At 42.3% G+C, this 26,323-nt stretch overlaps 1 protein-coding gene across 1 annotated transcript in view; it reads left to right on the top strand.

Annotated features, from left to right (window-relative positions):
* The window catches only part of lrp6 (low density lipoprotein receptor-related protein 6), a 56,262-nt gene that overhangs the window by 24,917 nt on the left and 5,022 nt on the right, over positions 1–26,323 (top strand). The window contains exons 5-22 of the mRNA XM_041780323.1: positions 1,072–1,206; positions 5,390–5,786; positions 6,189–6,360; positions 13,454–13,670; positions 13,812–14,101; positions 14,690–14,916; positions 15,004–15,188; positions 16,424–16,750; positions 16,836–17,038; positions 17,118–17,329; positions 17,986–18,176; positions 20,910–21,119; positions 21,380–21,505; positions 21,591–21,827; positions 21,904–22,014; positions 22,881–23,111; positions 23,198–23,334; positions 26,054–26,151. Coding sequence (XP_041636257.1) covers positions 1,072–1,206; positions 5,390–5,786; positions 6,189–6,360; positions 13,454–13,670; positions 13,812–14,101; positions 14,690–14,916; positions 15,004–15,188; positions 16,424–16,750; positions 16,836–17,038; positions 17,118–17,329; positions 17,986–18,176; positions 20,910–21,119; positions 21,380–21,505; positions 21,591–21,827; positions 21,904–22,014; positions 22,881–23,111; positions 23,198–23,334; positions 26,054–26,151 — 3,706 coding nt within the window. The remainder of the gene's footprint in view (positions 1–1,071; positions 1,207–5,389; positions 5,787–6,188; positions 6,361–13,453; positions 13,671–13,811; positions 14,102–14,689; positions 14,917–15,003; positions 15,189–16,423; positions 16,751–16,835; positions 17,039–17,117; positions 17,330–17,985; positions 18,177–20,909; positions 21,120–21,379; positions 21,506–21,590; positions 21,828–21,903; positions 22,015–22,880; positions 23,112–23,197; positions 23,335–26,053; positions 26,152–26,323) is intronic.

Raw genomic sequence — 26,323 nt, 5'->3', positions numbered from 1 at the left:
TCAATGACGGATACCTAGTTGGAGGAAAATAAGTCTAATACTTCGATTCTACCGATGAAGTGTGTGTGTGAAGAACACTCATGTCTCTGTTAACAGACTGATCTACAAGAAGCTCAGTGCAATCTGATGTTTGTGCGTCTGCTCCTCATCCTCACTGATATGATTATCATACTCAAAAAATAGGCCACATTTCCAGTACATGCTTCGTTAAGATCTCTTATGAGCAGATTTCATCCATCAAAACAATGTAGAATTTTAGTTAAAGCTGTAATATAACACCCAGGTTATTCAAAAATGTCAAAAACCATAAAAATATGTTAACTAGAAACATTTTAAACTTAGGATGTTCTGCCAGATTTCACCCAAACCCCCCTCCAATGTTAGCATCTAAAGTTTGGGCCCATATAAATGCATTCTTGTACAGTTAATTCGACTGAAACTGTATTTTTCACCTCAAATATAAGAGCTCAAACATGTTGGCTCAGCTCTATTGTTGACCTGATATGAGCCTGAACTGGGGCAACCTTCCCGTTAACGTCGCTCACTCGGTGTTTGTGGTCGACTTTGTTAACTTTGACTTGACGTCTGCTGATGTTCTCAATGTTTCTTATGTCAACAAATCTCATTTACTGACTCACAGCCGCAGCAAATGCGTCCAAAAACCCGACTACCGATCCGCATCGTCGGTTTGAGTTTAGAAATATTTTTTTGGGAAAAGGAGGGATATTTAGTTTGAAGTGATGAAACTCAGACAGCCTCATTCATCATTTTAAAGCCTGTTTCTGAGAATCTGAGGGGAAAACAATGGCTCGGCTCGTGTGAACTGTGATCAGCAGCGTGTTCTACAGCCGGCCTCCCTGATAGTGCAATTTTAGAAATTTTGCAGGGGTTTGCCTGCAATTTTTAAGGATTACAAACAAGAAATTACCCGATATTGGGTGCTGAGATTTGTATATTTTGTTCCCATTGTATAAAAACAGTTATCAGCGTCATTTATTTTCATTACTCGTATCAAAGTTTTAACTCTAATATCAGGCTGAGACTGAAAGTGTGACGTTTGTGTGTTTTCAGAGGTGAGCAGTCCATGCTCGGTGAAGAACGGAGGATGTTCTCACCTGTGTCTCCTCTCGCCAAGGGAGCCGTTCTATCAGTGCGCCTGTCCCACCGGAGTCCAGCTGCTGGAGGACGGGAAGACCTGCAGGGACGGTGAGGAAGATGCGCTTTAACATCACAAACAGGAGCAGCAGCTTTGATTTCTTCTAATGTCTGAGGCTTTAATGCAAATTAGTGTTTCAATTTCCTCTCTGCAAAAAGTTTTGAAGATATTAAGAAGGCAATGTTGGTCCCAACCAAAAAAACACCTCTGTTCTTAGAGGAATGAAGCATTTAACAGACAATGGTTGCTGAGGATTGCCTATGGGTTCTTACAGGTGCATCTCAAACAATGACAATATAATGAAAAAGTATTTTTTTTCCACTGTGATTTAATTCATAAAGTTAAACTTTCATATATTCTAGATTCATCTCATACAAAAAACACAAAAACAAAAATCCACTATCTCAAAATATAAGAATAGTACAAAACATCAATCCAGTGGAGGCGATCAGCCCATGGCACTGCTGGGATGTTATGAAGCCCACGTTGCTCTGATTGTCTGGATTCTTGAGTCTGGTGTCTTTATCTTCCCCACAGATTCTCTGTGGGGGTTCAGGTCAGACAGTCAGTAAACCAGTTTCTGGTAGTTTTGGCTTCGCTGTGGACAGGAAATCAGTATCTCCATAAAGCTTCTCAGCAGATGCAAGCATGAAAGTCTCTTAATGGGGCTATTTTACACAATAGCTTTTGGCCGCGTCGAGCCAAACCAAGCCACGCTCAAATGGCCCAGCTCGTGAATAGGGCCAAAGCAGGCCAGCCCCCGCTCCAAGCGTGCCGCACTGACGTCGAAAGCACTTTGCAAGGTCCGATTTGCTGGGGGGATGGCCCCCTCTGCTACTGATAACCCCTCCATGACAAATTTTCACCCCATGAGGAGATACGTTTTATCCCTGCTTCTGCTCTAGCTGTCCATAACTCTGTTACAGCGGTGTCAGCCATTCACTGTATGACTTAAATATTTAGGACACAAGACCAATACTTGAGATTTTTGTGCATACTACGGTCTGATGTGAGCACCGCTTCTCACTCTGACGAGTTAGGTCAGGAAGGGCCAGGCGCAGATCCAGGAATACACCTTTTTCTGCACCTACTAATAACACAAGTTTGAGCTTTTCCCCCTCTTATTACCTCCGCCAAGGAGGTTATGTGATCGGCAGGGTTTGTTAGTTTTATAGCAACTTAATTAAAAAGTTCTGGCCGGATTTTGTTGAATTTTTTAGGAAATGTCAGAAATGGCATAAGGAAGAACAGATTAGATTTTGGGAGTGATCCGGATCAGCGTCTGGATCCAGGAATTTTTTAAAGGATTATTTACTGTTGGGAGATAGGGCTAACAGTGGAGGTCTGCTCTCCCTGAGTGCTTTTCTAGTATACAAATAAATTCTAGACTTTTAAAAAATAACGTGCAGGAGATGTTCGTAACATTTCCCCCATGACAGAGTCTGTCTTTAATTTATTAACTGGCGCTAGTAAAGCATGCTGTTCTCACTGTCCAATCCAAAAATATGACTGTGTTCGTTTTCTGCTCTTTAGAGACCCACAAATCAATAATAATGAGACTGTTCTTTAACTTAAACGCAGGAAAATTCTCTCCTTTGATAATAAGCGTGAACTATTGTTTGTTTACTGATCGCAGACAGAGAGAGAGGGGAAAAGAGAGACGGGGAGAGAGAATGTAAAAAGAGAAGCTTGCAGTGCTGTCATAGTTTAATTTTTTTGTCTTTAAAATGATGTGAAGTCATTCAGACCAGAAAGTGTAGCGAGATTGAGGAGGGCTCAGAACACTGCGTCATCAGCTCTAGACGTGCCCTCAAACAGATAGCTCTGTTGTGGTGGAAAAAGCAAGCCCCCTGCTGTGCTGGGCTGCCGTGCTGGGTAAAGCCGAGCCACGCCATGTAATGGAGAAGTCCCATAAATCTCCTGATAAACTGACAGCATTGATCCTGGACTTGATAAAGACCAGTGGAAAAAAAGCAGCAGATGACATGACACCTCAAACCATCACCTGGTTCTCTCTGACCTTTATCCAGACTCTGGGAGCTTGAAGTGAAACACAATTTTTTACAGGACTTTTGGACCAAGGTGAGATGCTGATGACGTCTCTGGTTCAAGAGTGGCTCCACATCAAGACTTGTAGTCTGTGTCCTGGACCCGTCTGTGTGGTGGCTTTTGATCCACTGACTCCAGTCTCAGTCCACTCCTTGTGAAGCTCCCCTAAGTTCTTGAATCTACTTTGTTAGACAATCCTCTGAAGGCTGAGCTCATCCCTGCTGCTTGTGCTCCTTTTCTTACCACACTTGTAACTTCAGTCAGCTTTCAATGAATCTGCTCTGATACGGCCTCTGAGAACAGCAGTGGCCTTCTGTGGCTTACCCTCCCTGTAGAGGGTGTCAGTAATTGTCCTCTGGACAACTATTATGTCAGCAGTCTTATCCATGATTGTGGTTGTGTTGCTGAACCAGAATGAAGGAAATCTTAGGGAAAAAACTGACTTTTACATGATGTTCTAATTTTTTAAGATGCCCCTGTATAATGGCAGATTCTCACACTTTTGACACTTAGGCTTAAGTGTTGATTTGGTATTGTTCAACTGAACGATTTTGGAAAATAATCCAATTGCGCTTTCCCCCCCAATATTGCAATTGCAACTTTCTTTTATTCCTAAAAAAAGGGCTGAACAATTCTTTTAAAGTGTCTGATTCTGATGATTTTGGCTGGCATTGCATATTGTATATGAATTATTGCATTGAAGGTTTTTTTCTCATTCACAAAAACTAACAGGACTATTCTAAAAAATGCACTTGAGTGATTGTTTGCTGCAACAAAAAGTTTAAAACTGGATTTTTACACAAATTTCAGGTCAAAGAAATATTGCATCTTTTGCAATTTGAAAATTGCAGCAAGCCAAATTGCGATTTAATCTAATTTTTGATGAATTGCCCAGCCCTATCCCACATCCAGACCAGTTTTGGCAGAGCTTAAGTAACTGAATATCAGTGATCTGTAAAAGCACCAGCTCTGATAATCAACCAGGCCATTAATTGGTTAACTCTTAGAAAAAAATATCTCCAAACACAAGTGTGATAATTGAAAGTTAAGTCATCCATATTACTTCTTCCTGAAGTTTAACAGCAGAAAAATGTCTGAAATCATATCGGTCATGTCCTGTTGTTAAAACTTTAAGCATTCTGGGTAGAAAGTGAGCATTTACGGACTATCCTGAAATCAGAAATCTTAAATTCCAACCTGAAGTAGAAGAATTAGAGCGTAAACTTGACTGGAAAGTCTGCGTCATTATTTGCAGTTTGGTCCTGGAGACGCTCGATAACAAACAGGAAAAATATAGAAATGTTTCCTCAAGTGAGTCAGAAGTTATCAATCTTAAGCACAAAGCCAGATAAACGACCCACTGAAGAGATAAAACTGAAGAACTGACTCCCTAACAGAGTTCTTGAATTCCTTCAGTTTTAGATTTTTGCTCCCAGACATCATGGCACCGACCTCTTTCACTTTCTCTGATTTAAAAACGTGCTCGCTCCTCTTCTGTGTCTCTGAGCGGCTAAAGGTTGTGTTGGGCTGACCTGCAGTTGCCATGGTAACGCCCTCCATCACCAGTTGCTGTTTGAATGGCAGCCCCCACCCCTCCTTTCTCTCCCTCCTCCTCTCTTTTATTTACATTTTTTGCTTCAGTACCCCGGCCTGCGGAGCGACAGAGCAGCGAAGGCGGGGAGGCTTTTGTGAGGGTCAGGATCACATGTTCCCCCCGCAGACAATGTCCCCTTTCACCGCCGGGGTTTAACTATTTCACCACAGTTTTCTTTTTCTCTTTTTATCTGCTTCTTAAACCAGAGAGGGAAACGTGGTCGCAGGCTGACCTGTAGCTGGAGTTTATTGTTCGACTGCAGCACAAAAACCTCAAAATATTCAAGATGGGATGTTGAAATTTTGTTCATTTGCTTCTTTTGTTCAGAAAACCGCAGAGAGACTGCTTGGTTTAAACTCAGAGAATAGATGATTTAGAGGAAAGGGGGTAAAAGGTTTAAACGGCAGAGCAAAAACCAAAAAGAGACACAGACATTAATAAAAAGTTTAGAGGAATTTGTTGGAGAAAGATGCTGATTATCTGCAAAAAAATGAAGCTAAACACTGATAAATATCTCCTCTCTGATTTCTGAGTTTAAACATTTAGAGATTTTGTGTGAACTTACCCTTTAAATATCTGTTTGCATTTAGGTGCGACTCAGATGCTGCTGCTGGCGCGGCGGACTGACCTGCGGCGGATCTCCCTGGACATGCCGGACTTCACGGACATCATCCTGCAGGTGGATGACATCCGGCACGCCATCGCCATCGACTACGACCCCGTGGAGGGATACATCTACTGGACGGACGACGATGTCAAAGCTATCCGTCGCTCCCTACTCGATGGCAGCGATGCGCAGTTCGTGGTCACGTCTCAGGTGAACCACCCGGACGGCATTGCGGTGGACTGGATCGCCAGGAACCTGTACTGGACAGACACGGGGACGGATCGCATAGAGGTGACGCGGCTCAACGGGACGATGCGGAAGATCCTGATTTCTGAAGACCTGGATGAACCGAGAGCCATAGTCCTGGATCCTGTAGCCGGGTAAGAGACACTACTTTATCTGGAATATAATACATGATACCTCCTTAACAGCTAGAATAATACCTGTCCTATTTAGACGCCGAATCTCTCTACAAGTGCATCTATTAAAAATTTGAATATCATGGAAAAAAAATTTTTTTTTGGAAAAAAAACTTTTGTCATGATATCCTAAACTTTTCAGATGCACCTGTATATTATTTCAGCAATATTATCAAACAAGCAATGTATTTTACTTCATAAATTGTAAAAATAACAAAAATCAACCTGGAAAGTCTGCTCAGAATTTGCATTTACTTCATAAAGTTCATGTAGAACGTGCAGCTCATTCAAATCAGTCCATAAAGATGCCATTCTCCCACTACATATTACCTCTTCTAATTCTAAACTCTGTTGTTTTTGCAGCTATATGTACTGGACAGACTGGGGTGAAGTCCCGAAGATCGAGCGAGCTGATCTGGACGGTTTGGAGCGTGTGGTGATGGTGAACACATCCCTCGGCTGGCCCAACGGCCTCGCCCTCGACTACGACGAGAGGAAGATCTACTGGGGGGACGCCAAGACTGACAAGATCGAGGTTTGTGTTCTGACATGCTGATTCTCTCTCTGTGAGGCTCAGCTCTGTGCTTCTGATCCGTAAAGTCGCCTCCTGCTGCTCCAGCAGCTCCTCGCTGTGAAGGTTAATGACTCAACACGGTCTCCCACCAGGCTGGACACGCTGAGGCTTCCTGTTAGCCTTCAAAATAAAGTGACAGCATTGTAGAACCTCAGGTGTGCTTCATCACGGTGTCGGAAACTTAGACTAGAAATGTCAGTTTCCCTCAGAAAACCTTACCGAAGTTTCTCTTCTGATACCAGAACAATCACAAATTCATACCTTGTGTTCCTGTAGTTTATTTCAGCACCGAGTCAAAAAAAGAAGCTAAAATATGATCATTTATGTTGCAGAAAACCAAACTTGCCGACTTGCAGCTGTCTGAGGCCAGTGTCTGCTGTTAAAATGATCTAAAACAGTGATACTCAACGTGTGGCTCTGGAGCCACATGAGGCTCTTTTGTGATGATTTGTGGCTCTTTTGTGTCTTAATTTGAAATATTATTGACCCAGAAACCCTTAAAAAAAGGAAACTTTAACCTCAGAAATTATCCATTACAAGTCACAACTCAGTTTATTTCCCACAGAAGGCTTTTATTGTCAATCTTTGTTTTTTTTTGTCATTATATTTCCATTGCCCTTAATTGCAATTTTTTCCCCCCTTTTTTCTATTTTGTTGCCGCTTTTAACAGTTTCTGCCACTTCTATTCCTTTTTTGCTGCTTTTTGCCTACCTTTTTGTTTGTAATTTTTTTCCCTATTTGCCATTTTCTACCACTTTTCATTCATTAAAGTTTCCTTTTGCCATTTAATGCCACTTTCTGCTAATTTTTCCCAACTTCTTGCTGCCCTTTTTCTCATTTTAGTCACTATTCGCTATTTTTTCTATGTTTTTGCTGGTTTTTGACCATTTTTGCCACCTGTAATTAACTTTTTTTTGTCACTTCTCACTGGTTTTTGGCCACATTCTGCCCTTTTCTTGCCACTTTTACCCAGTTTTAGCCATTTTATGCTTATTTTGCCCCTTTTCATCAATCTTTGCCACTTTTTGCCATTTTTACCTCCTTTAACTTATTTTTATTGCCACTTTTACCCTTTTTGCCACTTTTTCCCACTTCGACTGTGGCTCTTGTGGAGGTAATTTCCAACAGTTTGGCTCTTTTTGTTAAGCAGAGTTGAGTAACACTGATCTAAAACAAAATAAAATTTAAAAAAACAGTTACCAATAAAGAGGGGTCAAGAAAACCTCTTAAAGTTTAAGTTTTGCACAATTTAGAGGCATCAAACATTAAAAAATACTCCAAAATTATCATGTTTAAAACCTAAAGATGCCCTGAGAGAGGAAGAGCAACAAACGGACACATTGGCAGTTGTTCTGTGAAATACAGCCACTCTGCATGAGCTTTTATACAAATTTTGTCCATCAAAAACAATAATTTACCCAGCCTTAGGCATCTAGGATTTTTAGTTTTGTTGTTTAGGGTTTTTGGTTTTCTAGAATACCATAAGAGTTTAGATTTCTGCTGTTTTGACAACCAGAGGATGCAGATGGTGATGAAGATAAATCTGAAATCCTCCAGATCTTCAGTAGTATTTTAACCCTAAGAGAGAGAACACAGTCTGAAGTGTCCTAGCTGCATGTGAGCATGAGGTATCACACTGCATCAAGCTGCAGTGCATGCTTTTTGTCTACGCTGCATCCATTAAAATGTTATCCTCCATCCTGTTATTTTCAGGCTTCCCTATAGCTGCTAGCACTTTTGTTTTGAAAGCAGAGAAACTTGTGTGGCCCTTGTGTTGACAAGCATTGCCTGCTAGTTTTGTCCCTTTTTTGGCAGAAGTCAGAGCACCATAAATTTCTAGACCTGGAGGTGGATATTATCATTCCATTATGGTCTCAACTATGCAAAACAACAAGCTCTGTGGGTGAGGAGAGTGACAGGAAATCAAGAAACCTGCCTGACACTCCTGGTGCATTGTCATCTCCCTCTTTCGTTGTTCCTTGTCCACGTCAGCGTGAGCAACAGAGGAAATTAGCATCGGTCAACAAGGGAAACTGGCTCGTGGATGTCAGGAAACCACAGTAAGAATCAGTGTAATTCAGCTGATGCTGAAGCTCACTTGTGTCATGTGCAGTTAGGACACGCTGTGAGTCATACAAATATGTCAACATGTTTTGGATAAGAGGGGGACTCTGTAGAGGAGCTAAGGAACCACATTTTTTGCAGTTTTGTTGGGTTGCAGGAGTGTGCCTGCAATTTTTGATGATTAAAAACAACAAATAACCCAATATTGGGTATCTTGGGCTTCTATTTTTGTTACTGCGGTATCAAATGGGTTTTGTATATTATATTCAAATATATTCGAATATATATTCGTATATATATTCATCAAAAATGTCTTTGACAATAGTTTCCTTGCAGATGACGTCACTGAGCAGTGGAGAACTCACCTGGGGGGGGGCATGGCCATGTTTGATCAGTTTACGACTATGCCAAGCCTAGTGTGAAAATAAAAACACTCTAAATTTTTAAGCTACTTGTGTGTCCCAAAAGTAGTGAAATATTCAGGCAAAAATATAAAGTTTTAAAAACTTCACAGTGAAACGGCAACAAAAACCTCCATCTATGGTTTTTCTCATTCGTGTTTCCTCAGCTGATGTCTATCCACTCTTTCCCGTCCCGTTGTAATCAGAAATCCGTCTCTTTTAAGAGATCCAGATTTAGCTCAGCTCAGTTGAGCTGGTTGTTTGGCTCCCAACCGGCTCTTCATTTGGTACCAGTTTAGCTTTTTAAATGTGGATTGATAAGCGGAAAGAAAACTGGCATTCAAACAGGAACTTGCTACCGTGGCTCACATTAAAGAGGCGTTTAGTAGCATAGGCTCGTTTGTGAGCAGTTGGTCTTTTACCCTGCAAGGTTTATCCCACTGGTAATTCATCACCGTTTCAATTAAAAGCAAGTTTGTGACAAAATGAGGAATTTTTAATTTGTTAAAGGGGTGGAGTTGGCGTCTAAGCTCAGGACAAGACTCTTCTTGTCTCCCCACATCTAGATGATGCTAGACACTGGGAGGTCTGCAGGATGGGGTAAATTGAGATATTGATCATCTCCAAGCCAGCTAAATTGATTAAACTGTGCATAAAAATCACCTTTTTTTAAATTGTAGGAATTGTACTCGATGTCTGGAGAACTTTTCTGATGATAATTGCAGCGTAGAGGTCCATTTAGAACGTTAAAGTTCTAACTTTCCTCTGTTTCCAATCCTTTCTTATCCACTTCCTGACCCCCAGTGTGTCAACAGGGTCACATGACTGCAAAGAACCAATACCAGAACTCTAGTAAAAATTAAATTATATGGATACTTGTTGCGATAGAACAGTAACAAAAACAGAAATTCTAGAGAACCACGTTGGGTAATTTTTGTGTTATTTATTATTGAAAATTGCAGGCAGATTTTCTAATTTGCTCAGAAGTATTGACAGGCTTTCTGTGCACTAATTAACTTGCAATCTTTGTTAAATTCAATATCCTTTTATGCACCAATCCTGTGAAATAGACTAAGTCATTTTTATAAAGCCTCATCCCTAAAATAAGAGAGGCTACATTGGTTTGGAACACATGGTATCAAAAAATATTTAAATATTTAACATTTAGACGTGCAATGTTTGTTGATTTTTTATCTTTTTTCCCTAAAATGAGAGGAAACCTGCAGGTTCTTTGAATGCACTAATACAGCAGCAATGTACTCATGCAGTATAGCCAGTGTGAAGGCGTTTCCTGCAAATTATCATATTAAAAAAAAAAACACAAAATCTGTCAATTTTGGGTGTCTAGGACTCCTTTTGTTCCTGTGCAAACAAACAGACATTGATGTAATGCGATTTTATGATCAGAGTTTTTCTGTGGTTGTCTCCAACAATGATAAAGAGGACTAAACTTTATAAAAACATAGATTTTAGCTGTCATATAAACAGAATCCTGCTATAATACAGATTTTTTTCACTCTTGTTTTGAACATTAAGCTCAGAGTAGACTCAGAGGGTGTCGACGTCCAGTTTGTGATGAAAATAAAACATTTTCTCTCCCTCTGTGGTTTGTGTCCTCACGCCATCTCACCATGTTCTCTGGATTTTTATTTCCTTGGTTTTCCTCTAGTGGGGTGACATGTCTCCCCCTGATCCCCTTCTCGTAGCCCCTCTGAGGTGGAGAAACCCCCTTGAGCCCCCAGTTTTAGCTGGTTCTGGTGCTGCCCTGTGGTGAGAGGGGGGCCGAGGGGTCTCTGCTACTCCCCCCTCCTCCTCCAGGTTTCTCAGAGGACCCAGTTCTCTGCGGCGAGGGCCAACATCTGGTTCCTATTGCGTCTCGCTCCAGCTGCGGTCGCTCTGTTTAGAATCGAGGCCGAATCTGAAACCGTCTCCGCACTGCGGTCACAAACCAGAGGAGACCTCTGAGCCGGGGCCACGAGCCCGGAGTGGAAACTTGACTTTATATTTATACACACAGCGCTCTCTCTCTCTCCCTGTGTGTGTTTGGAGGTGGCAGCCAGCCATGCAGGCCTGTTGTGGGAGCAGCGAGCAGCGTGGCGTCAGATCAGTGAAAGCTGCACAGATTACAGGCCGGCCGTAGATTCCTGACATTTCTCCTGTGCTGACACTTCTCGTCTCTCTGCATGTTTCACAATAATCTGATCATGAACTCCACTCTGCTCGCTGAGATCTGCTGATAACAGTTTGCCTTCCCCATACCAGCGCTGATCACCTGGACATCAGTGTTATCTCATTCTCAGTAACCATTTCATACCTGCATTTTACAAAAAATAGGTGATGTTTTTAACCACAAGAAGCTTTTACATTGCTGTTCTCCAAAACAGAGATAAAATCACAGATTTTTCTGTGCAAGAAACTGAGGCTGCTGATCTGTATCAGTTTTAGTAAAACTGGACTTCTAAAACACTTCACCGGAAATAATTACACCACATTCCAAATTATTATGCAAATGATGTTTTCTATGATTTTCCTAAATAGTCGATGCAAATGAGTCAGTATAATTTTCAAGTTATTAACCGTTAGAGCATAATTCAAATTTTATTGAACAAACCTCCCAATGATAACTTTTTTTTTTTTTCAAAAATAAAAAAACAAAATTCACTGTTCCACCTTATTATGCACAACAGTTTTAAAATATTTCATAGGTTGTAAAGAACTGAAAATGTTCATTTGTTGAATTTGCAGCATTAGGAGGTCATATTTACTGAAATTAAAGCTATTTCAATCAAAACATCTGAACAGGCCAAGTTCCATGTTAACACAGGAGCCCTTCTTTGATGTCACCCTCACTATTCTTGCATCCATTGAACTTGTGAGTTTTTGGAGAGTTTCTGCTTGAATTTCTTTGCAGGATGTCAGAATATCCTCCCAGAGCTGCTGTTTTGATGTGAACTGCCTCCCACCCTCATAGATCTTTAGCTTGAGGATGCTACAGAGGTTCTCAATAGGGTTGAGGTCAGAGGAAGGATGGGGGCCACACCATGAGTTTCTCTCCTTTTATGCCCATAGCAGCCAATGACACAGAGGTATTCTTTGCAGCACAAGATGGTGCATTGTCATGCATGTAGATAGTTTTGCTATGGAAGAAACAGTTCTTCTTTTTGTACCATGGAAGAAAGTGGTCAGTCAGAAACGCTCTGTTTCCGTTTGGCTCAACTGCTAAACTAATTATCACAGGTGTTTGAGATTGATTTCAGTGATCCAAAGAGCCTGAGACATAACACCATCCATGAGTTTAACTGAAAAACAAAAAACTGAATGTTTATGACACTGAAATCCAATTTGCATAATAATCTGGAACACGGTGTATGAGAAGCTTGGTTAGCATGTAGTACAGCGTGGTATGACTACTACTCCTGTCAGCCTGTCAGCAACAAAACAGCAACCTTTAGTGGACACGTTTTGATCCATTTAGGAATACTTTTGCAGACATTACAGCCCTTTTCACTGCTGCAGGATAAACTTATCCATCAGAGGCATTCAGAAAGTTTTGCACCAGTTTGCAACTGAAATTCTAAGTTACATCCAGTTCAAAGCGCATGCAGTACCCTTTAAATTATTTTTCCCTGCAGATGGGGATAAAATATATTTCTGTGCTTTTGGGAAGAAATGAACATAAAGTCTGGAATATTGTGACTCTGCCTTTCGAGTTTAAAGCATGTATAAATCCACAGTTGTGCTATATTTGAAGCACTTTCTAAACAGTGAAATCAGCTCACAGTCTGAAGGTATTTCAGCTCTTATTTTGGAGTTAAAGGGTTAATAAAAAGCGTCCAACATCCTTCATATCACTGCTTTGTTCAGCACAACTTTGTAGTCGGCTTCACAGTTCCTTCTCATGTGTGATGCCGTTTAAACTGCGTCCCAGGTTTTGTGGCGCAGCTCCTGAGCAGTCTGAGTTCTGGGTTTAGAAAAACCCGGCTGCTGCTGCTCGGAGGAAGTGAGATGTCAAAGTTTGAGCGAGAGAAGAAGAAGAAGAAGAGGAGGAGGAGGAGGAGGAAATGTGGCGGCCATATGCTGCCGCTGTTTGTTTGCTCGGCTGTTGCTTCTAATTAGCGGCGCTGCGATGTGCTGCCAGGTCGCCTGAGCCTTACTGAGCGCGCTCAGTGGAGAGAAACACAATGTGTGCCCAGCCCCCATCAGACCAGCCTGGCATGATGGGAAATGAGGACGTTAGAGCATGTTTAATGTTTGTGAATATTTGAAGCGGCTCTGTATCCTCGAGTGACTCAAATCCTTCTGTTTTTAAATGTTTGATTTTGTTTTTATATTATATTTTTATTTGTTAGACCTCAGACTTCAGGTTTTTGTTATTTTGGTGATTTTGACATTGTAAGTTTTGTATAATTTAACAGTTAGCCTGCAGCAGGATTCAAAAACAAATGGATGTAAAGCATCCAACCATTAATTTATAAATCAGTCTTCAAGGCTTCATCTTGTTGATGTTCTGTTCTTCACTCTAAGCCACATGTCTAAAGTTCTATTAGAAAAGCTTAGTGTTTTACCCCCCTCCTGTGTTTCTCCGTCAGGTGATGAACATGGACGGGACAGGCCGACGGGTGCTGGTAGAGGACAAACTTCCTCACATCTTCGGCTTCACACTGCTGGGAGACTACATCTACTGGACAGACTGGCAGCGCCGCAGCATCGAACGCGTCCACAAACGTACGGCCGAGAGGGAGTTCATCATCGACCAGCTGCCTGACCTCATGGGGCTCAAAGCCACATACGTACACCAAGCTACAGGTGGGTTCAGGACCATTTTTTCCTTTACAGTTTAAGTGCTCTCAAGATATATGCATTTTTATCTGGATAGTTTTTCAAACCTGAGCTCTGACTACTCCCACGTGAAGCTTGTAACTAACCTTTGCCCCGCCTCTTCTTCAGGTACAAACCCGTGTGCAGAGAGTAACGGCGGCTGTAGCCACCTGTGCCTGTATAAGCCCCAGGGCGTGCAGTGCGGATGTCCGATCGGCCTTGAACTCATCGCAGACATGAGGACGTGCATTGTCCCTGAGGCCTTCCTGCTCTTCTCCAGACACACTGACATCAGACGAATCTCCCTGGAGACCAACAACAATAACGTGGCGATCCCACTCACGGGTGTGAAGGAGGCGTCGGCGCTTGACTTCGACGTCACCGACAACCGGATCTACTGGACAGACATCACGCTTAAAGTGAGTTAGAGAAAGAGTCAGGACTTATGATGATGCACATTTTTCCCAAAAATACTACCTCCACTTTTTCTGATTCTTCCTCTTCTGCTGCTTCTTCTTCTTGTTCTTATTCTTGTATTTTGTCTTTTCCTTTTTCTGCTGCTGCTTCTGCTCCTTTCTCTTCTTCTTCTGCCTCTTCCTCTCCTGCTTCTTTTGCTCCTTTCTCTTCTTCTCCTGCTTCTTCTGCTCCTTTCTCTTCTTCTCCTGCTTCTTCTGCTCCTTTCTCTTCTTCTCCTGCTTCTTCTGCTTCTTTCTCTTCTTCTCCTGCTTCTTCTGCTCCTTTCTCTTCTTCTCCTGATTCTTCTGCTCCTTTCTCTTCTTCTGCTTCTTTTTCTCCTGCTTCTTCTGCTCCTTTCTCTTCTTCTTCTGCCTCTTCCTCTCCTGCTTCTTTTGCTCCTTTTTCTTCTACTTCTGCCCCTTCTGCTCCTGCTTCTGCCTCTTTTTCTTCTCTATTTTCTTCTTCTGCTTCTCCTCCTCCTCCTTTCTTCTTCTTCTTCATTATCCTCTGAACGCCTTATGCCTCACCTTACTTGTTTTCTCTCCTGTCAGACGATCAGCCGGGCGTTCATGAACGGCAGCGCTCTGGAGCACGTTGTGGAGTTCGGTCTGGACTATCCTGAGGGGATGGCGGTGGACTGGCTGGGGAAGAACTTGTACTGGGCCGACACAGGGACAAACCGCATCGAGGTGGCCAAACTGGATGGGCAGCACCGACAGGTGCTGGTGTGGAAGGACCTGGATAGTCCCAGAGCGCTGGCTCTGGATCCTGCTGAGGGGTGAGGATTTAGAGAAACCACAGAAGAAGGAAGAGAGCAGTCCTTTTTCTGTCTGAGTCTAACTTTTTTTTTTTTTTTTTTTCCCAGGTACATGTACTGGACTGAGTGGGGCGGTAAGCCGAAGATTGACAGAGCGGCGATGGACGGGACAGGGAGGATCACGCTGGTGGCCGATGTGGGCCGAGCCAACGGGTTGACCATCGATTACGCAGAGAGACGACTGTACTGGACTGACCTGGACACAACACTCATCGAGTCCTCCAACATGCTGGGTGAGAGGCTGCATACACAAGGGGGAAAAAAAGAAAACCTCTTGCTTCACTGCATCTTCTTCTTTCCTGATATTGCTTTTGGCACTTAAAATCTCCCAAACTAATAAAACACTCAAGGTTAGAATGACCCTGCAGCTCAGACCGAGATGATGGAGCAAAAACATTAAAAGCTCTTTCACCGAAGACGGGGCAAAACTAAAGAATTTCATAAATCCTCCGTCGCTTATACTTTTGCAGCATTCTTCCTATTCCCTCTCTTGTCCCTCCCCTCTCATTTCCCCTGCTTCTCTTTGGTTTCTCCTTTTTATTCTCATACTTTTTCTTCCTCTCTTTTCATTTTTACGATATTTCTTCTTCTGCTATCTCTCTGTTGTCTGCTGCTTCTTATTTTGCTGTCTTCTTTTCTGCTCCTGCATTATTTTCTCTTTCTGCTACTTTTTCCTATTCTAATTCTTTTAATGACTGAACTCCTACGCCTCCTTTTTTCTTTCAGCATCCTCTTCTGCTCTTTTTATATTTACAGTGACTTCTACCTCTTCTTTACTTTCTTCTAATTTCTTCTGCTGCTCCTTCTTCTACTTTTGTTCTCCTGTTTTGCATTTGTACTCGTTCTTTGGTCCTGAATTTCTTGAAACATCCTCCCCCTTTTTTCTACTCTTTTCTGACTTTTCCTGCATGTTTTTCTCTTTTTCGTCTTCTTTTATTTCTTCTCTTGTTCTGGTCTTATCTCCCATTCCATGTGCACTTTGTCTTTTGTCTTTTTTCCATGTTCTCTTTTGTTTTTCTCTTGACTTTTCTTCCTTTACATCCCATATTTCTTCTTCTGCTTTTATTTTTTCTTAATTTATTCCTCCATCTATCCCTTTGTCCTTTGCATCTGATTTAGGTCCCTTTTCTCTCTATTTTCCTTCCCTCTTCTATTTCTTTATCTTCTTTATCCTCTACTCTTTTCTTGACTCCACTTCTCTTCTGCTTTTTCCTTCTGTTTTGTTCTGGCTAGGTCCTCAAATTTTCAAAACTTGATACTTGACCCCTTTTCTTTTCATTTTAGAGTTTTTTTGTAAATTATTTTTACCTGCAATGGACTTCAGTAAATTGTCTGAATTTATAAATAAATCTCACATGCCTGAAATAAAATTTTACTACTAAAATAGTGGAAAAATCTGCAGATTTGTTGCTATGAAAAGAAACTAACCTGTGCGTTTTTCTGCCCTCTTATCGTCTCTCCTCTTCAGGTCTGGACCGGGAGGTGATAGCAGACGACCTCCCTCACCCGTTCGGCCTCACCCAGTACCAGGACTACATCTACTGGACGGACTGGAGCCAGCGCAGCATCGAGCGCGCCAACAAGACGAGCGGGAAGAACCGAACAGTCATCCAGGGCCACCTGGACTACGTCATGGACATCCTGGTGTTTCACTCGTCCCGACAGGGTGGCTGGAACGCCTGCGCCTCCACCAACGGTCACTGCTCCCACCTCTGCCTCGCCGTGCCCGTCAGCAGCTTTGTGTGCGGATGTCCCGCACACTTCTCGCTCAATTATGACAACAAGACATGCACCGGTGAGGCGTGCAGCCATATCAACATCCTGTCTTAACTTTACAAACTGGGGCCATATTTAAATATTCTCTTTGTTTGTCCTTTCAGCTCCGACGTCGTTCCTGCTCTTCAGTCAGAAGACGGCGATCAATCGGATGGTGATCGACGAGCAACAGAGTCCTGACATCATCCTGCCGATCCACAGCCTCAGGAACGTCCGTGCCATCGACTACGACCCCCTCGACAAGCAGCTGTACTGGATCGACTCCAAGCAGAACGTCATCCGCCGCGCCCAGGAGGACGGCAACCAGGTGAGGACAACAAAATCACTTAAATAGCAGTTAAAGAATTCAGATGTATGTATTTCTGACCGGCCTCTCGTCCAATCAGAGCCAGACGGTGGTGTCCAGCTCGGTAGGCGGAGTCAGCCAGGGCCTGCAGCTGTACGACCTGAGCATTGACATCTACAGCCGCTTCATCTACTGGACCAGCGAGGTCACCAACGTCATCAACGTCACCCGGACGGACGGCAGCAGGGTGGGCGTGGTGCTGAGGGGCGAGCACGACAAGCCACGGGCCATCGTGGTGAACCCAGAGAGAGGGTCAGTGAAGTCACATGGTTGCCTGCTTTGTTCACAGAAACGAGGGACTGCTGGGGTCAAACATGAACAGATGAATTCATACGAAGTCTTTTGGCCTGTTTTAGCTGCTTGTTTTGGTGGCATTTAGTTTTTTTAACATCTCTGCTCTTTTGACACTATCATTAAAATAACAGGTTGTATTGTTGAACATGGGATCAGAACAGTAATAAATGGTTTTCTATGCTGATAAAAATGTAAAGAAAAGCAGTGATTGGATCGTTGGATCTCTGCTCTGCTGGCTGCTGAGTGATCTGGGACTCTGCCATCAGTTTTCCCTCCACGAGCCAGGTTTCTTTTTCTCTCCAGACGTTAATTGTTGTTAAATCAGGCTCCAGGTTTCATTAAAGAGCATCAGAAGTTTGTCTCACAGCTTTCTTTATTCATTAAACCTCCTTCAGAGAGCCACTTTGCATTTAAATCTCTATATCATCACAGTAATTTGTTCTAGTTGTTTACTCTCCCAGGACTCGTTTGGAGCTTTAATTGCAGCTTTCTCTCCAGCCGGGTCGTGGCCGGGATCTCGGGGTCATTGTGTGGTTTAGAAATAAAGCCTGCAGACGCTCGGAGAGGAAAACAACAGCCTGTGAGTGAAGAATTCCCTGTGCGTTGTCTTGCAGGTACATGTACTTCACCAACCTGCTGGAGCGCTCTCCGAAGATCGAGCGGGCGGCACTGGACGGGACGGAGCGGGAGGTTCTGTTCTTCAGCGGTCTGGGCAAACCGGTGGCCCTCGCCATCGATAACGAGGTGGGGAAGCTGTTCTGGGTAGACTCGGACCTGAGGCGCATCGAGAGCAGCGACCTGTCAGGTGAGTCAGAGCGGGGCAGAAAGAGACGGACGCTGAAGTACATGAAGATTTAAATTTTTATTTATTTTTTTATTTATTTTTTTATCAGGACAAGTCTTTCATTTAAAAATCAAGGTCCAGCTAGGGAGCAGCGCATGGAGTAGACACGTTTCCAGATGCTCCTCTGAACCAAATATTAAATTCAATATCCAGGCAGTCTTTATAAGCCACAAGAGTTTCTTGATACCTGTGGACTTGATTCTTGTGGCATCATGCCCAGGAAGCCTGAAAACGTGGAGACACACCACCCAGCTTCAGCTAACGCTAGTGCCAGCAGTGACGAAGCAGACAATTTACCTCTAATATGTAAAACCATAAATTAACATAATGTACTGTGGCTTACAAGGGCCACCCAAAAGAGGATTTGTTGACATTTTTAAGGAAACAAAAAGTCTAAATACTTGCAAAAGTTTGATTTCTTTGAGATAGTAAAGTCAGATATGCATAAGAAACCAAACTGAGTATTTCAGGGTTAAAAAGCAGAAGATTGTGAGGACAAAAAAAATGTAATTTTCAAGTTAGAAGGGTCCTAAATTTTGACCCAAACTCAGAAATTTCAAGATTTTTTAAAATTAAAAACATTATAAAGTTGTAAATTTACATATAACTAAACTGAAACAGTGGTTAGATAGCCCCAGTTTACATAAATGGGTCTTCTAAGTCCAGATGATGATGAAAGTGTGATAGCTAGGCTAAAACTGCAGTATTAGTGCATTCTGGCGTGATTTTTTTCTTTCTTCTGCTCTTTATGACATTACAAGCTAAAAAATTCCAAGTTTTAGTTGACATAAATATCCAACTCGTTAAAGTTAAATCAATTAAGATTGATTTAGTTTTTCCAAGTGGGTCCAGGTGAGCTTAGCTTTCTTAGATTTGAGTAGGGGTCCCAGGGAAAAAAGATTGGGAACTTCTCTTTTAGAGCCCTTCATGCTTCCATCTGCTGAGAAGCTTTATGGAGATTCTGGTTTCCTTTTCCAGCAGGACTTGGCGCCTGCCCACAGTGAAGCCAAAACCACCAGAAACTGGTTTACAGACTGTGGTATCACTCTGTTTGATTGGCCAGCAATCCATACAAGCTGAAGGCTGCTATCAGAGCAACCTGGGCACTAGTGCCACGGGCTGATCGCCTCTGCGACATGTCACATTCATGCAAAAGGAGCTCCAAACAGCCTCTGAGTGCATAAATGAGCATCATTTTCCAGAGGGTCAGCATTTCTGTGGAATAAATCTTTTTTTGGACTGATGTTTTGAGATATTCTAGTATTTGAGAGTGGATTTTCCCGAGCTGTAAACCACAATCATTAACATTTAAACTAAAAAGGTTGTGAAATATTTCACATTGTCTGAGATTAATCTAGAATGTATGGAAATGTTTTCATGATGTTCTGATTTGTTGAGATGCACCTGGACGAGAAACTTTTGTGTTATGAAGTTGATCCAGTTTAAAGGTCTGGTTTTGAGAGTTAAAAATAGACGGGTAGATAAGGAGGGAGTTTACCAATGAGAGCTCTGTAAATAAACACAATACTGTGCTGGGTTTAGGGTTAGCCTGCAGAGGGATTTAGGTCACGATGGTGAGTTTGAGCATCTCCATCATCTTAAATTTGAAAAAGACGGCCTGGACAGTCTACAAACTGTCTGTTTAAGGTTTCAGTTCTTGTGTGAGTTAACCAATCTAAAAACTAGCTGAGTGTTTTAACTCAGACTGTGTTCAGTGAGAAGGTCAGTCTGAGTCTGCGTCTGAGTCTAGGGGGGGTCACTGGTGTTAGAGAGTGAATGTGTGAACATCGGGTCCTGGACTCATCTCCCTGCCGTTTTTTTCCTTGAAAGTTGAAGTTGGCTTGGAGCCTCGAGCTCAGCACATTCCTGCGATTCCCCAGAGCCCCACGCAGGCCGACAGGAATGTAAACCATCTGTGAGCCCAGCCGAGTCACCGCCGAGTCCTGAGATCCTCTTTATGTCAGACACAACCGAGTCACCGCCGAGTCGGACAGTTTTTGTTTTCCCAGGACAGAGGAGTCCTCTCTGTAGTCGAACTCTGTCCTGGAGTTTAAATCTCATCTGAAGGGAGAGAAACGGCTGCTTAAGCTTCCACTGCAGAGGACGATGGTGCCACCTTCTGGCTGTTTAGGTTAATAACAACTGAAACCAGATGCCAGGATTTTAAACTTTGATGTAGTTTTAGTAAAAAAGTGATGTCGAAGCACTAACGTAGAAGCCCTAGGCACTGAATTCTGGGTAGTTTCTTGATTTTAAGAACCAAAAACTGCCGTTAAACTCCTGCAAACTGCACAAAAGTAGCAGCAAAGTTTCCAAAAAGGTGCAGAATTTTGTCACTACTTCTAAAAGTTTTGGAGATTTTCTTGCAACTTCTTTCTCTAGATTGCCCGGGAAAACATGTATCTGTAGCTTATATACATATTTTCTTCCTCTATGGTTTATTCAGGCACAAACATCTGGTGTAAGGAACATCCCTAGAGTGCTCCAAATCTGAGATCTATATGTGAATGTTTCTATTTCCGTACCTAATCATTTGACTGGTAGCTGACTTGGGTTGTATTGCTGTCCCCTCCTCCCGCCTCCCCTCCTGCCTCACCCCTCAGTTTCTCACCCGTTCAGTTCCCTCTCCTCCTGAAGTTTTCGCCCCTACAACCTTGTTTTGTTTCTTCCCCTCTGTGACGTTTTTAAAACCAGGAGCCAATCGGATCGTGATCGCCGACTCCAACATCCTGCAGCCGGTGGGTCTGACCGTGTTTGGGAACCACCTGTACTGGATCGACAAGCAGCAGCAGATGATCGAACGCATCGACAAGACCACGAGGGAGGGGCGCACCAAGATCCAGGCCCGCATCGCCTACCTGAGCGACATCCACGCCGTGCACGAGCTCGACATGAGGGAATACGGTGAGTCTGACATGCAGCACCTCTTAGTTTGTATACTCCATATGCTACTTCACATCAACTCCTTGTGTAAATCTAAAGCCCAGTTCAGACCAAAACAGATATGAAGTAAAGATAAAAATAACCTCTGATAATGTCTGTTTTATCTGTGTTTAATGCATTTCTTGTAAAGTTGTGAAGTTAATAGCTCAAAAATGAACACTCAGGAACTGTGCTTTTATTACCTGAGGTGTGTCCGGTCTCACCTGCTCTCTCTTATTCAGGTAAACACCCGTGTACGTGGGATAACGGCGGCTGCTCTCACATCTGCATCGTGAAGGGCGACGGGACGACTCGCTGCTCGTGTCCTGTCCATTTGGTGCTGCTGCAGGACGAACTCTCCTGTGGAGGTGAGACTTTTTTCTTCAAGTCCTGTTCCTCTGATGGCTTAAACAGGTCTCAGTCTCACCCTGTGTCCCCTTCCTCCCCCCTCAGAGCCCCCTACCTGCTCCCCTGAGCAGTTCTCCTGCACGTCAGGTGAGGTCGACTGCATACCTCAGGCATGGAGGTGCGACGGTTACCCCGAGTGTGACGACAGCAGCGACGAGGAGGATTGTCCAGTCTGCTCGGAGTCCGAGTTCCAGTGTGACAGTCGGCAGTGCATCGACCTGAGCCTGCGCTGTAACGGCGAGGTGAACTGTCAGGACCGCTCGGATGAAAACAAATGTGAAGGTGAGGCAGAAGAGCCAAGGTTTAGTCAGAACCTAACTGATGATATGGAGTCTGATGAAGGTTTTCTGTCTTTTAGTCCGCTGTCCTCCCGATCAGTTCACCTGCTCTAACGGTCAGTGCATCGGGAAACACAAGAAGTGCGACCACAACACGGACTGTAAGGACAACTCGGACGAGATCGGCTGCTGTAAGTCTCTTCATGTGTCTGTCTAAATGGATAACCTCATCTGTCACACTTTAACATGCCCAGAAACTCAGGAAATTTTGCCCATGTGTCACACCTTGATAACCTGGTGGTTTTGAGTTTTATCAACAAGGTTTTCAAGTCAAGGTCCCCCAAGAGGTTACTGTTATCTACACGTGTAAAACTTTGTAGGCATGCATGCTTATCTGGATCTCCAAAATACCCCTAGGACCTATACTCTGTCCCCAACATGAAACCTGACATTTTGAATTAGCTAACACTGGTGATTAAAAAAATCTTTTGAGGGTCATGTTTGGATGAACTCTTTGTAGGACATTCATCCAATCACATCAAACTTGGCCCACACCTAGAGGAGACCTTGATGATGAAAACTTTCTCATTGCTTAAATGGCATGGCCATGATAAGTGGTCAAGTTTGCATGATTTGCATGATGAAACAGGAAGTAGATTTTATCTCATCAATACATGCTCTATTCTGATCCAAATTTCTCATGTGTGATAAATGTTCTGATTAAAATATGTTTATATATTGTAATTAAGATATTTAATTGCTAAAATGGCTTGGCCATAATGATTGGTCATATTTGCATAACTCGCTATGTCACAGGAAGTAGTTTTTATCTTGCCTATACATGCTCTTTTCTGATCCAAATTTCTCATGCATGATTGAAACATATTCATGTATAATTTATATTCATATATGTAATTATTGAAACGGTGTCACCATGATAACTGATCTAGTTTGCATGAAACAGGAAGTTGTTTGACATTTTCTAGAAAAGACTCTGATTCGCCTTCAGTTTCTTCTCTGTTTCTAAACCTGCAGTCATCTTGTTCTGTGGTTTCAGATCCAACAGAAGAGCCGCCTCCTCCTCCCAACACGACCATTGGCTCCATCGTTGGCGTGGTCATGGCGTTGTTCGTGGTGGGGGCAGTGTACTTCGTGTGTCAGCGCGTCCTCTGTCCTCAGATGAAGGACGACGGCGAGACGGTCACCAATGACTTTGTGGTCCACGGGCCGTCCTCGGTGCCGCTTGGATACGTGCCACACCCGAGCTCGCTGTCAAGCTCGCTGCCAGGTGGGTCTCACGCCACCAGGTATACTTAATTTTCTGAAAGCTATGTATGATGCTGATGTTTTTCGTGTGCTGGAATTTATTCTCAGGGATGTCCAGAGGGAAGTCTGTGATTGGTTCGCTCAGCATCATGGGCGGGAGTAGCGGGCCGCCGTACGATCGTGCTCATGTGACTGGAGCGTCGTCCAGCAGCTCGTCAAGCACCAAGGGGACTTACTTCCCCCCGGTAAGAGATGGACACCAACTATAACACCCAAAAATAAATTCAAAATGCAACCGAAGAGGAAAAGGAATCACTGTATTCACATCTTTTTGTGTGAGAACTCGTTTTCCTCAAATTTAAGCAAGTTTTTTAAAAATCCGCAACAGTTTTAGACATATTTAAAGAATGTACACTCTTACGATAAAAATATAAAAGGAATATCTCATCATTTTTTCAGCCCCCATCAGCCTGCTAATAGTAAATCAGTTAAATTCAGTACTTTAGCCAGGCAGTTAAAAACAAACAGGTCCTTGAAATCAGATTATATCCCTTGAATTTAAAGAGCTGCAGTTCTAGTGTACAGTTATTGCTGCAGACAAAGCTGTCTTTAACTCGCTTAATTGTGCAGAAAATGCTTAATAGTCAGGTTTGTGTTTTGTCCTCGTTGTGTATACCCTGCACAGTCAGCCCAGATGATTTTCTCAATTTCACCATCATATTTCTCACTTTTTTGTGCCAAACCTCACATCTTTGACTGCTTCTTTTGATAAAGAGACTCAAACCCAAAGACTCCTCGTTTCAGTCAGGAACACTTTCATCATACATTCAACCATTTTGTTGCAAAGTGGATCTACAGTTTTACTTGGTGGAGAAGGCTCTACTCTAAAGATGCTCCCTGGGTTAGTCAAGCAGTATGCTTTGGCTTTCTATGGCTAGAATCGCCTATATGGATAGATACATTAATGACAATGTGTACTGAATACAATAGAATTTGTTCAATTTGTTCAAATTTGTTTTTTTATGCTGTGTTGCCTGTTAATAGATCAGAGCCTGCTAGTTAGAGTTAAAGCCGTGTGTTATTCATAGTAGTTTTTATGGATGCAAGATATTATAGGTCTGGTATAGGCATCCGCAGATATCAAAATTTCTGCCAATATTTACATCCAATATTTTGCCTGTGTATTTCAGCATATATCAACTGTAAATTTTGTCCATATACACTAAAGAATTGGTGGAGTTTTAGTTTGAACCAACAGACATATGTCAGGTGAGGTCTTTTTCTTTATTTATCCTCATTCTTTAAACTTGAAAGTGTTTTTTAAGGACTAAAAATTGTTTCCTTGGTCATCCTTAAACCTTAAAGTGTCCAAAAGGACTGACATTTTTTGTCTGAAAAGGGTATTTAAATATTGGTATCGATATCAGTATCGGCTAAAATTAATCTGTAAATATCGGCGTATCGGGTATCAGCAAAAACTCCAATATCATGCATCCTAGTAATTTTTGTGTTAATTAAAGCATTTTGTACATGCCGTCCACTCATGGTTGTTTTGTATCATGCAGCAAGGTTATTATAGTTAAAGGGATACTTCAACATTTTGGCAAATTCGCCCATTGCCATAATTCCTATAGTCTTAGTAATAGGTTCATTACCTTTGGTTGTCGGTGCAAGCTGTTTCTAGATCGGCGCTGCAGAGTTCGGACCTGTTGTGCCTACTCAATGTAAGCAGACGGTATTCCGGCTTTCCCTCATCAAACTCATCAAATACACAATCCAGCAACTCCAAAACGCTCACGTAGACAAGTTGTGACCTGCACATTCACCACGCTATGAAATAATCATGGAACGATACGAGATGGAGATGTTTTAAAGCTAAAGGCAAAGATGGAACTACACTCCAGACATGGCTGCTGCACTGTGTCACTCCGCCCAGTGGTTTACTCAAGAAATAGTTCAGAGTATTTGCTTCATGTGTCGTAATGTTACAAAATTATACGTTATTATTTCATAGCGTGGTGAATGTGCAGGTCACAACTTGTCCACTTGAGCATTTTGGAGTTGCTGGATTGTGTATTTGATGAGTTTGATGAGGGAAAGCTAGAATACCGTCTGCTTACATTGAGTTGGCACAGCAGCTCCGAACTCGGCAGCGCCGATCTAGAAACAGCTTGCACCGACAACTAAAGGAAACGAACCTATTACTAAGACTACAGGAATTAGGGCAATGGGCAAATTTGCCAAAATGTTGAAGTATCCCTTTAACTAAAACTAAGTAAAAAACTAAAACTAAAATTCAAAAATCATTTTAGTTAACTGAAACTAAATAAAAACTAAGCTTTACCAAAAAAATGAAAACTAACTAAAACTCTATAGTGTGCTTAAAAAAACTAACTAAAATAAAATTAAAATGGAGACAAAATATCCTTAGTTTTAGTCCGTGACACAATCATACTGACTGGCACCTACACACAAGTCTGGGAAGTGTAAAATTGCCTGATCTGATTGCTTAAGACTTCACATAGTGGTAGTTTTATGTCAGGAATTTTATTTAAACATCATCATTAGGTAAATAAAATGATAAGCGAAGAGTACCCTGTTTTAATATGTTTTTAAAAATGTATGACGCTCGCTCAGCCTCAACATCTACCCGTAAAAAATGAAAACTAATAAAAACTAAACTTAAATGAAGTATTTTTGCAATATAAAAACTATTGGAAACTAACGAACCAGCAGTAAAAACTAATAAAAATTAAACTGAAATTGAACACAGAAAGTGAAAACGAAGTAAAAATAAAAACTAATGAAAAATCCCAAACTATTATAATCTTGTCATGCTAATTTTCCAGGTAGAACCAGAATAGTTGCAATTAATTCCTTAGGATTGCTGAGTATTATTTAAGTTTTTCTCTCAGATAAAATCTGATTTATGAAGTTATTTTTGTGTGTTTTTTGTGTCTACAGATCCTGAACCCTCCGCCGTCTCCAGCCACAGTCCGCTCTCAATACACCATGGAGTTCGGTTACTCATCCAACAGTCCCTCTACTCACAGATCATACAGGTAACATTTTTACCTACTTTTCTATCATCTAAACTGCTGCAGAGTCGTTCAAACCCAGAGAAGGCGCTCAGGTTTCTGTTTATGGGCCTCATCATGATGAAAAGTCAACAACCTTCAGCAGATTTCTGAGGACAAGGAGAAAGTTTGCTGAGATTCTCGTGGTTGATTTTGA

This window comes from Cheilinus undulatus, linkage group 23, assembly GCF_018320785.1.
Source record: "Cheilinus undulatus linkage group 23, ASM1832078v1, whole genome shotgun sequence".
Lineage (NCBI taxonomy): Eukaryota > Metazoa > Chordata > Actinopteri > Labriformes > Labridae > Cheilinus > Cheilinus undulatus.
This window is presented reverse-complemented; position numbering and strand designations above follow the sequence as displayed.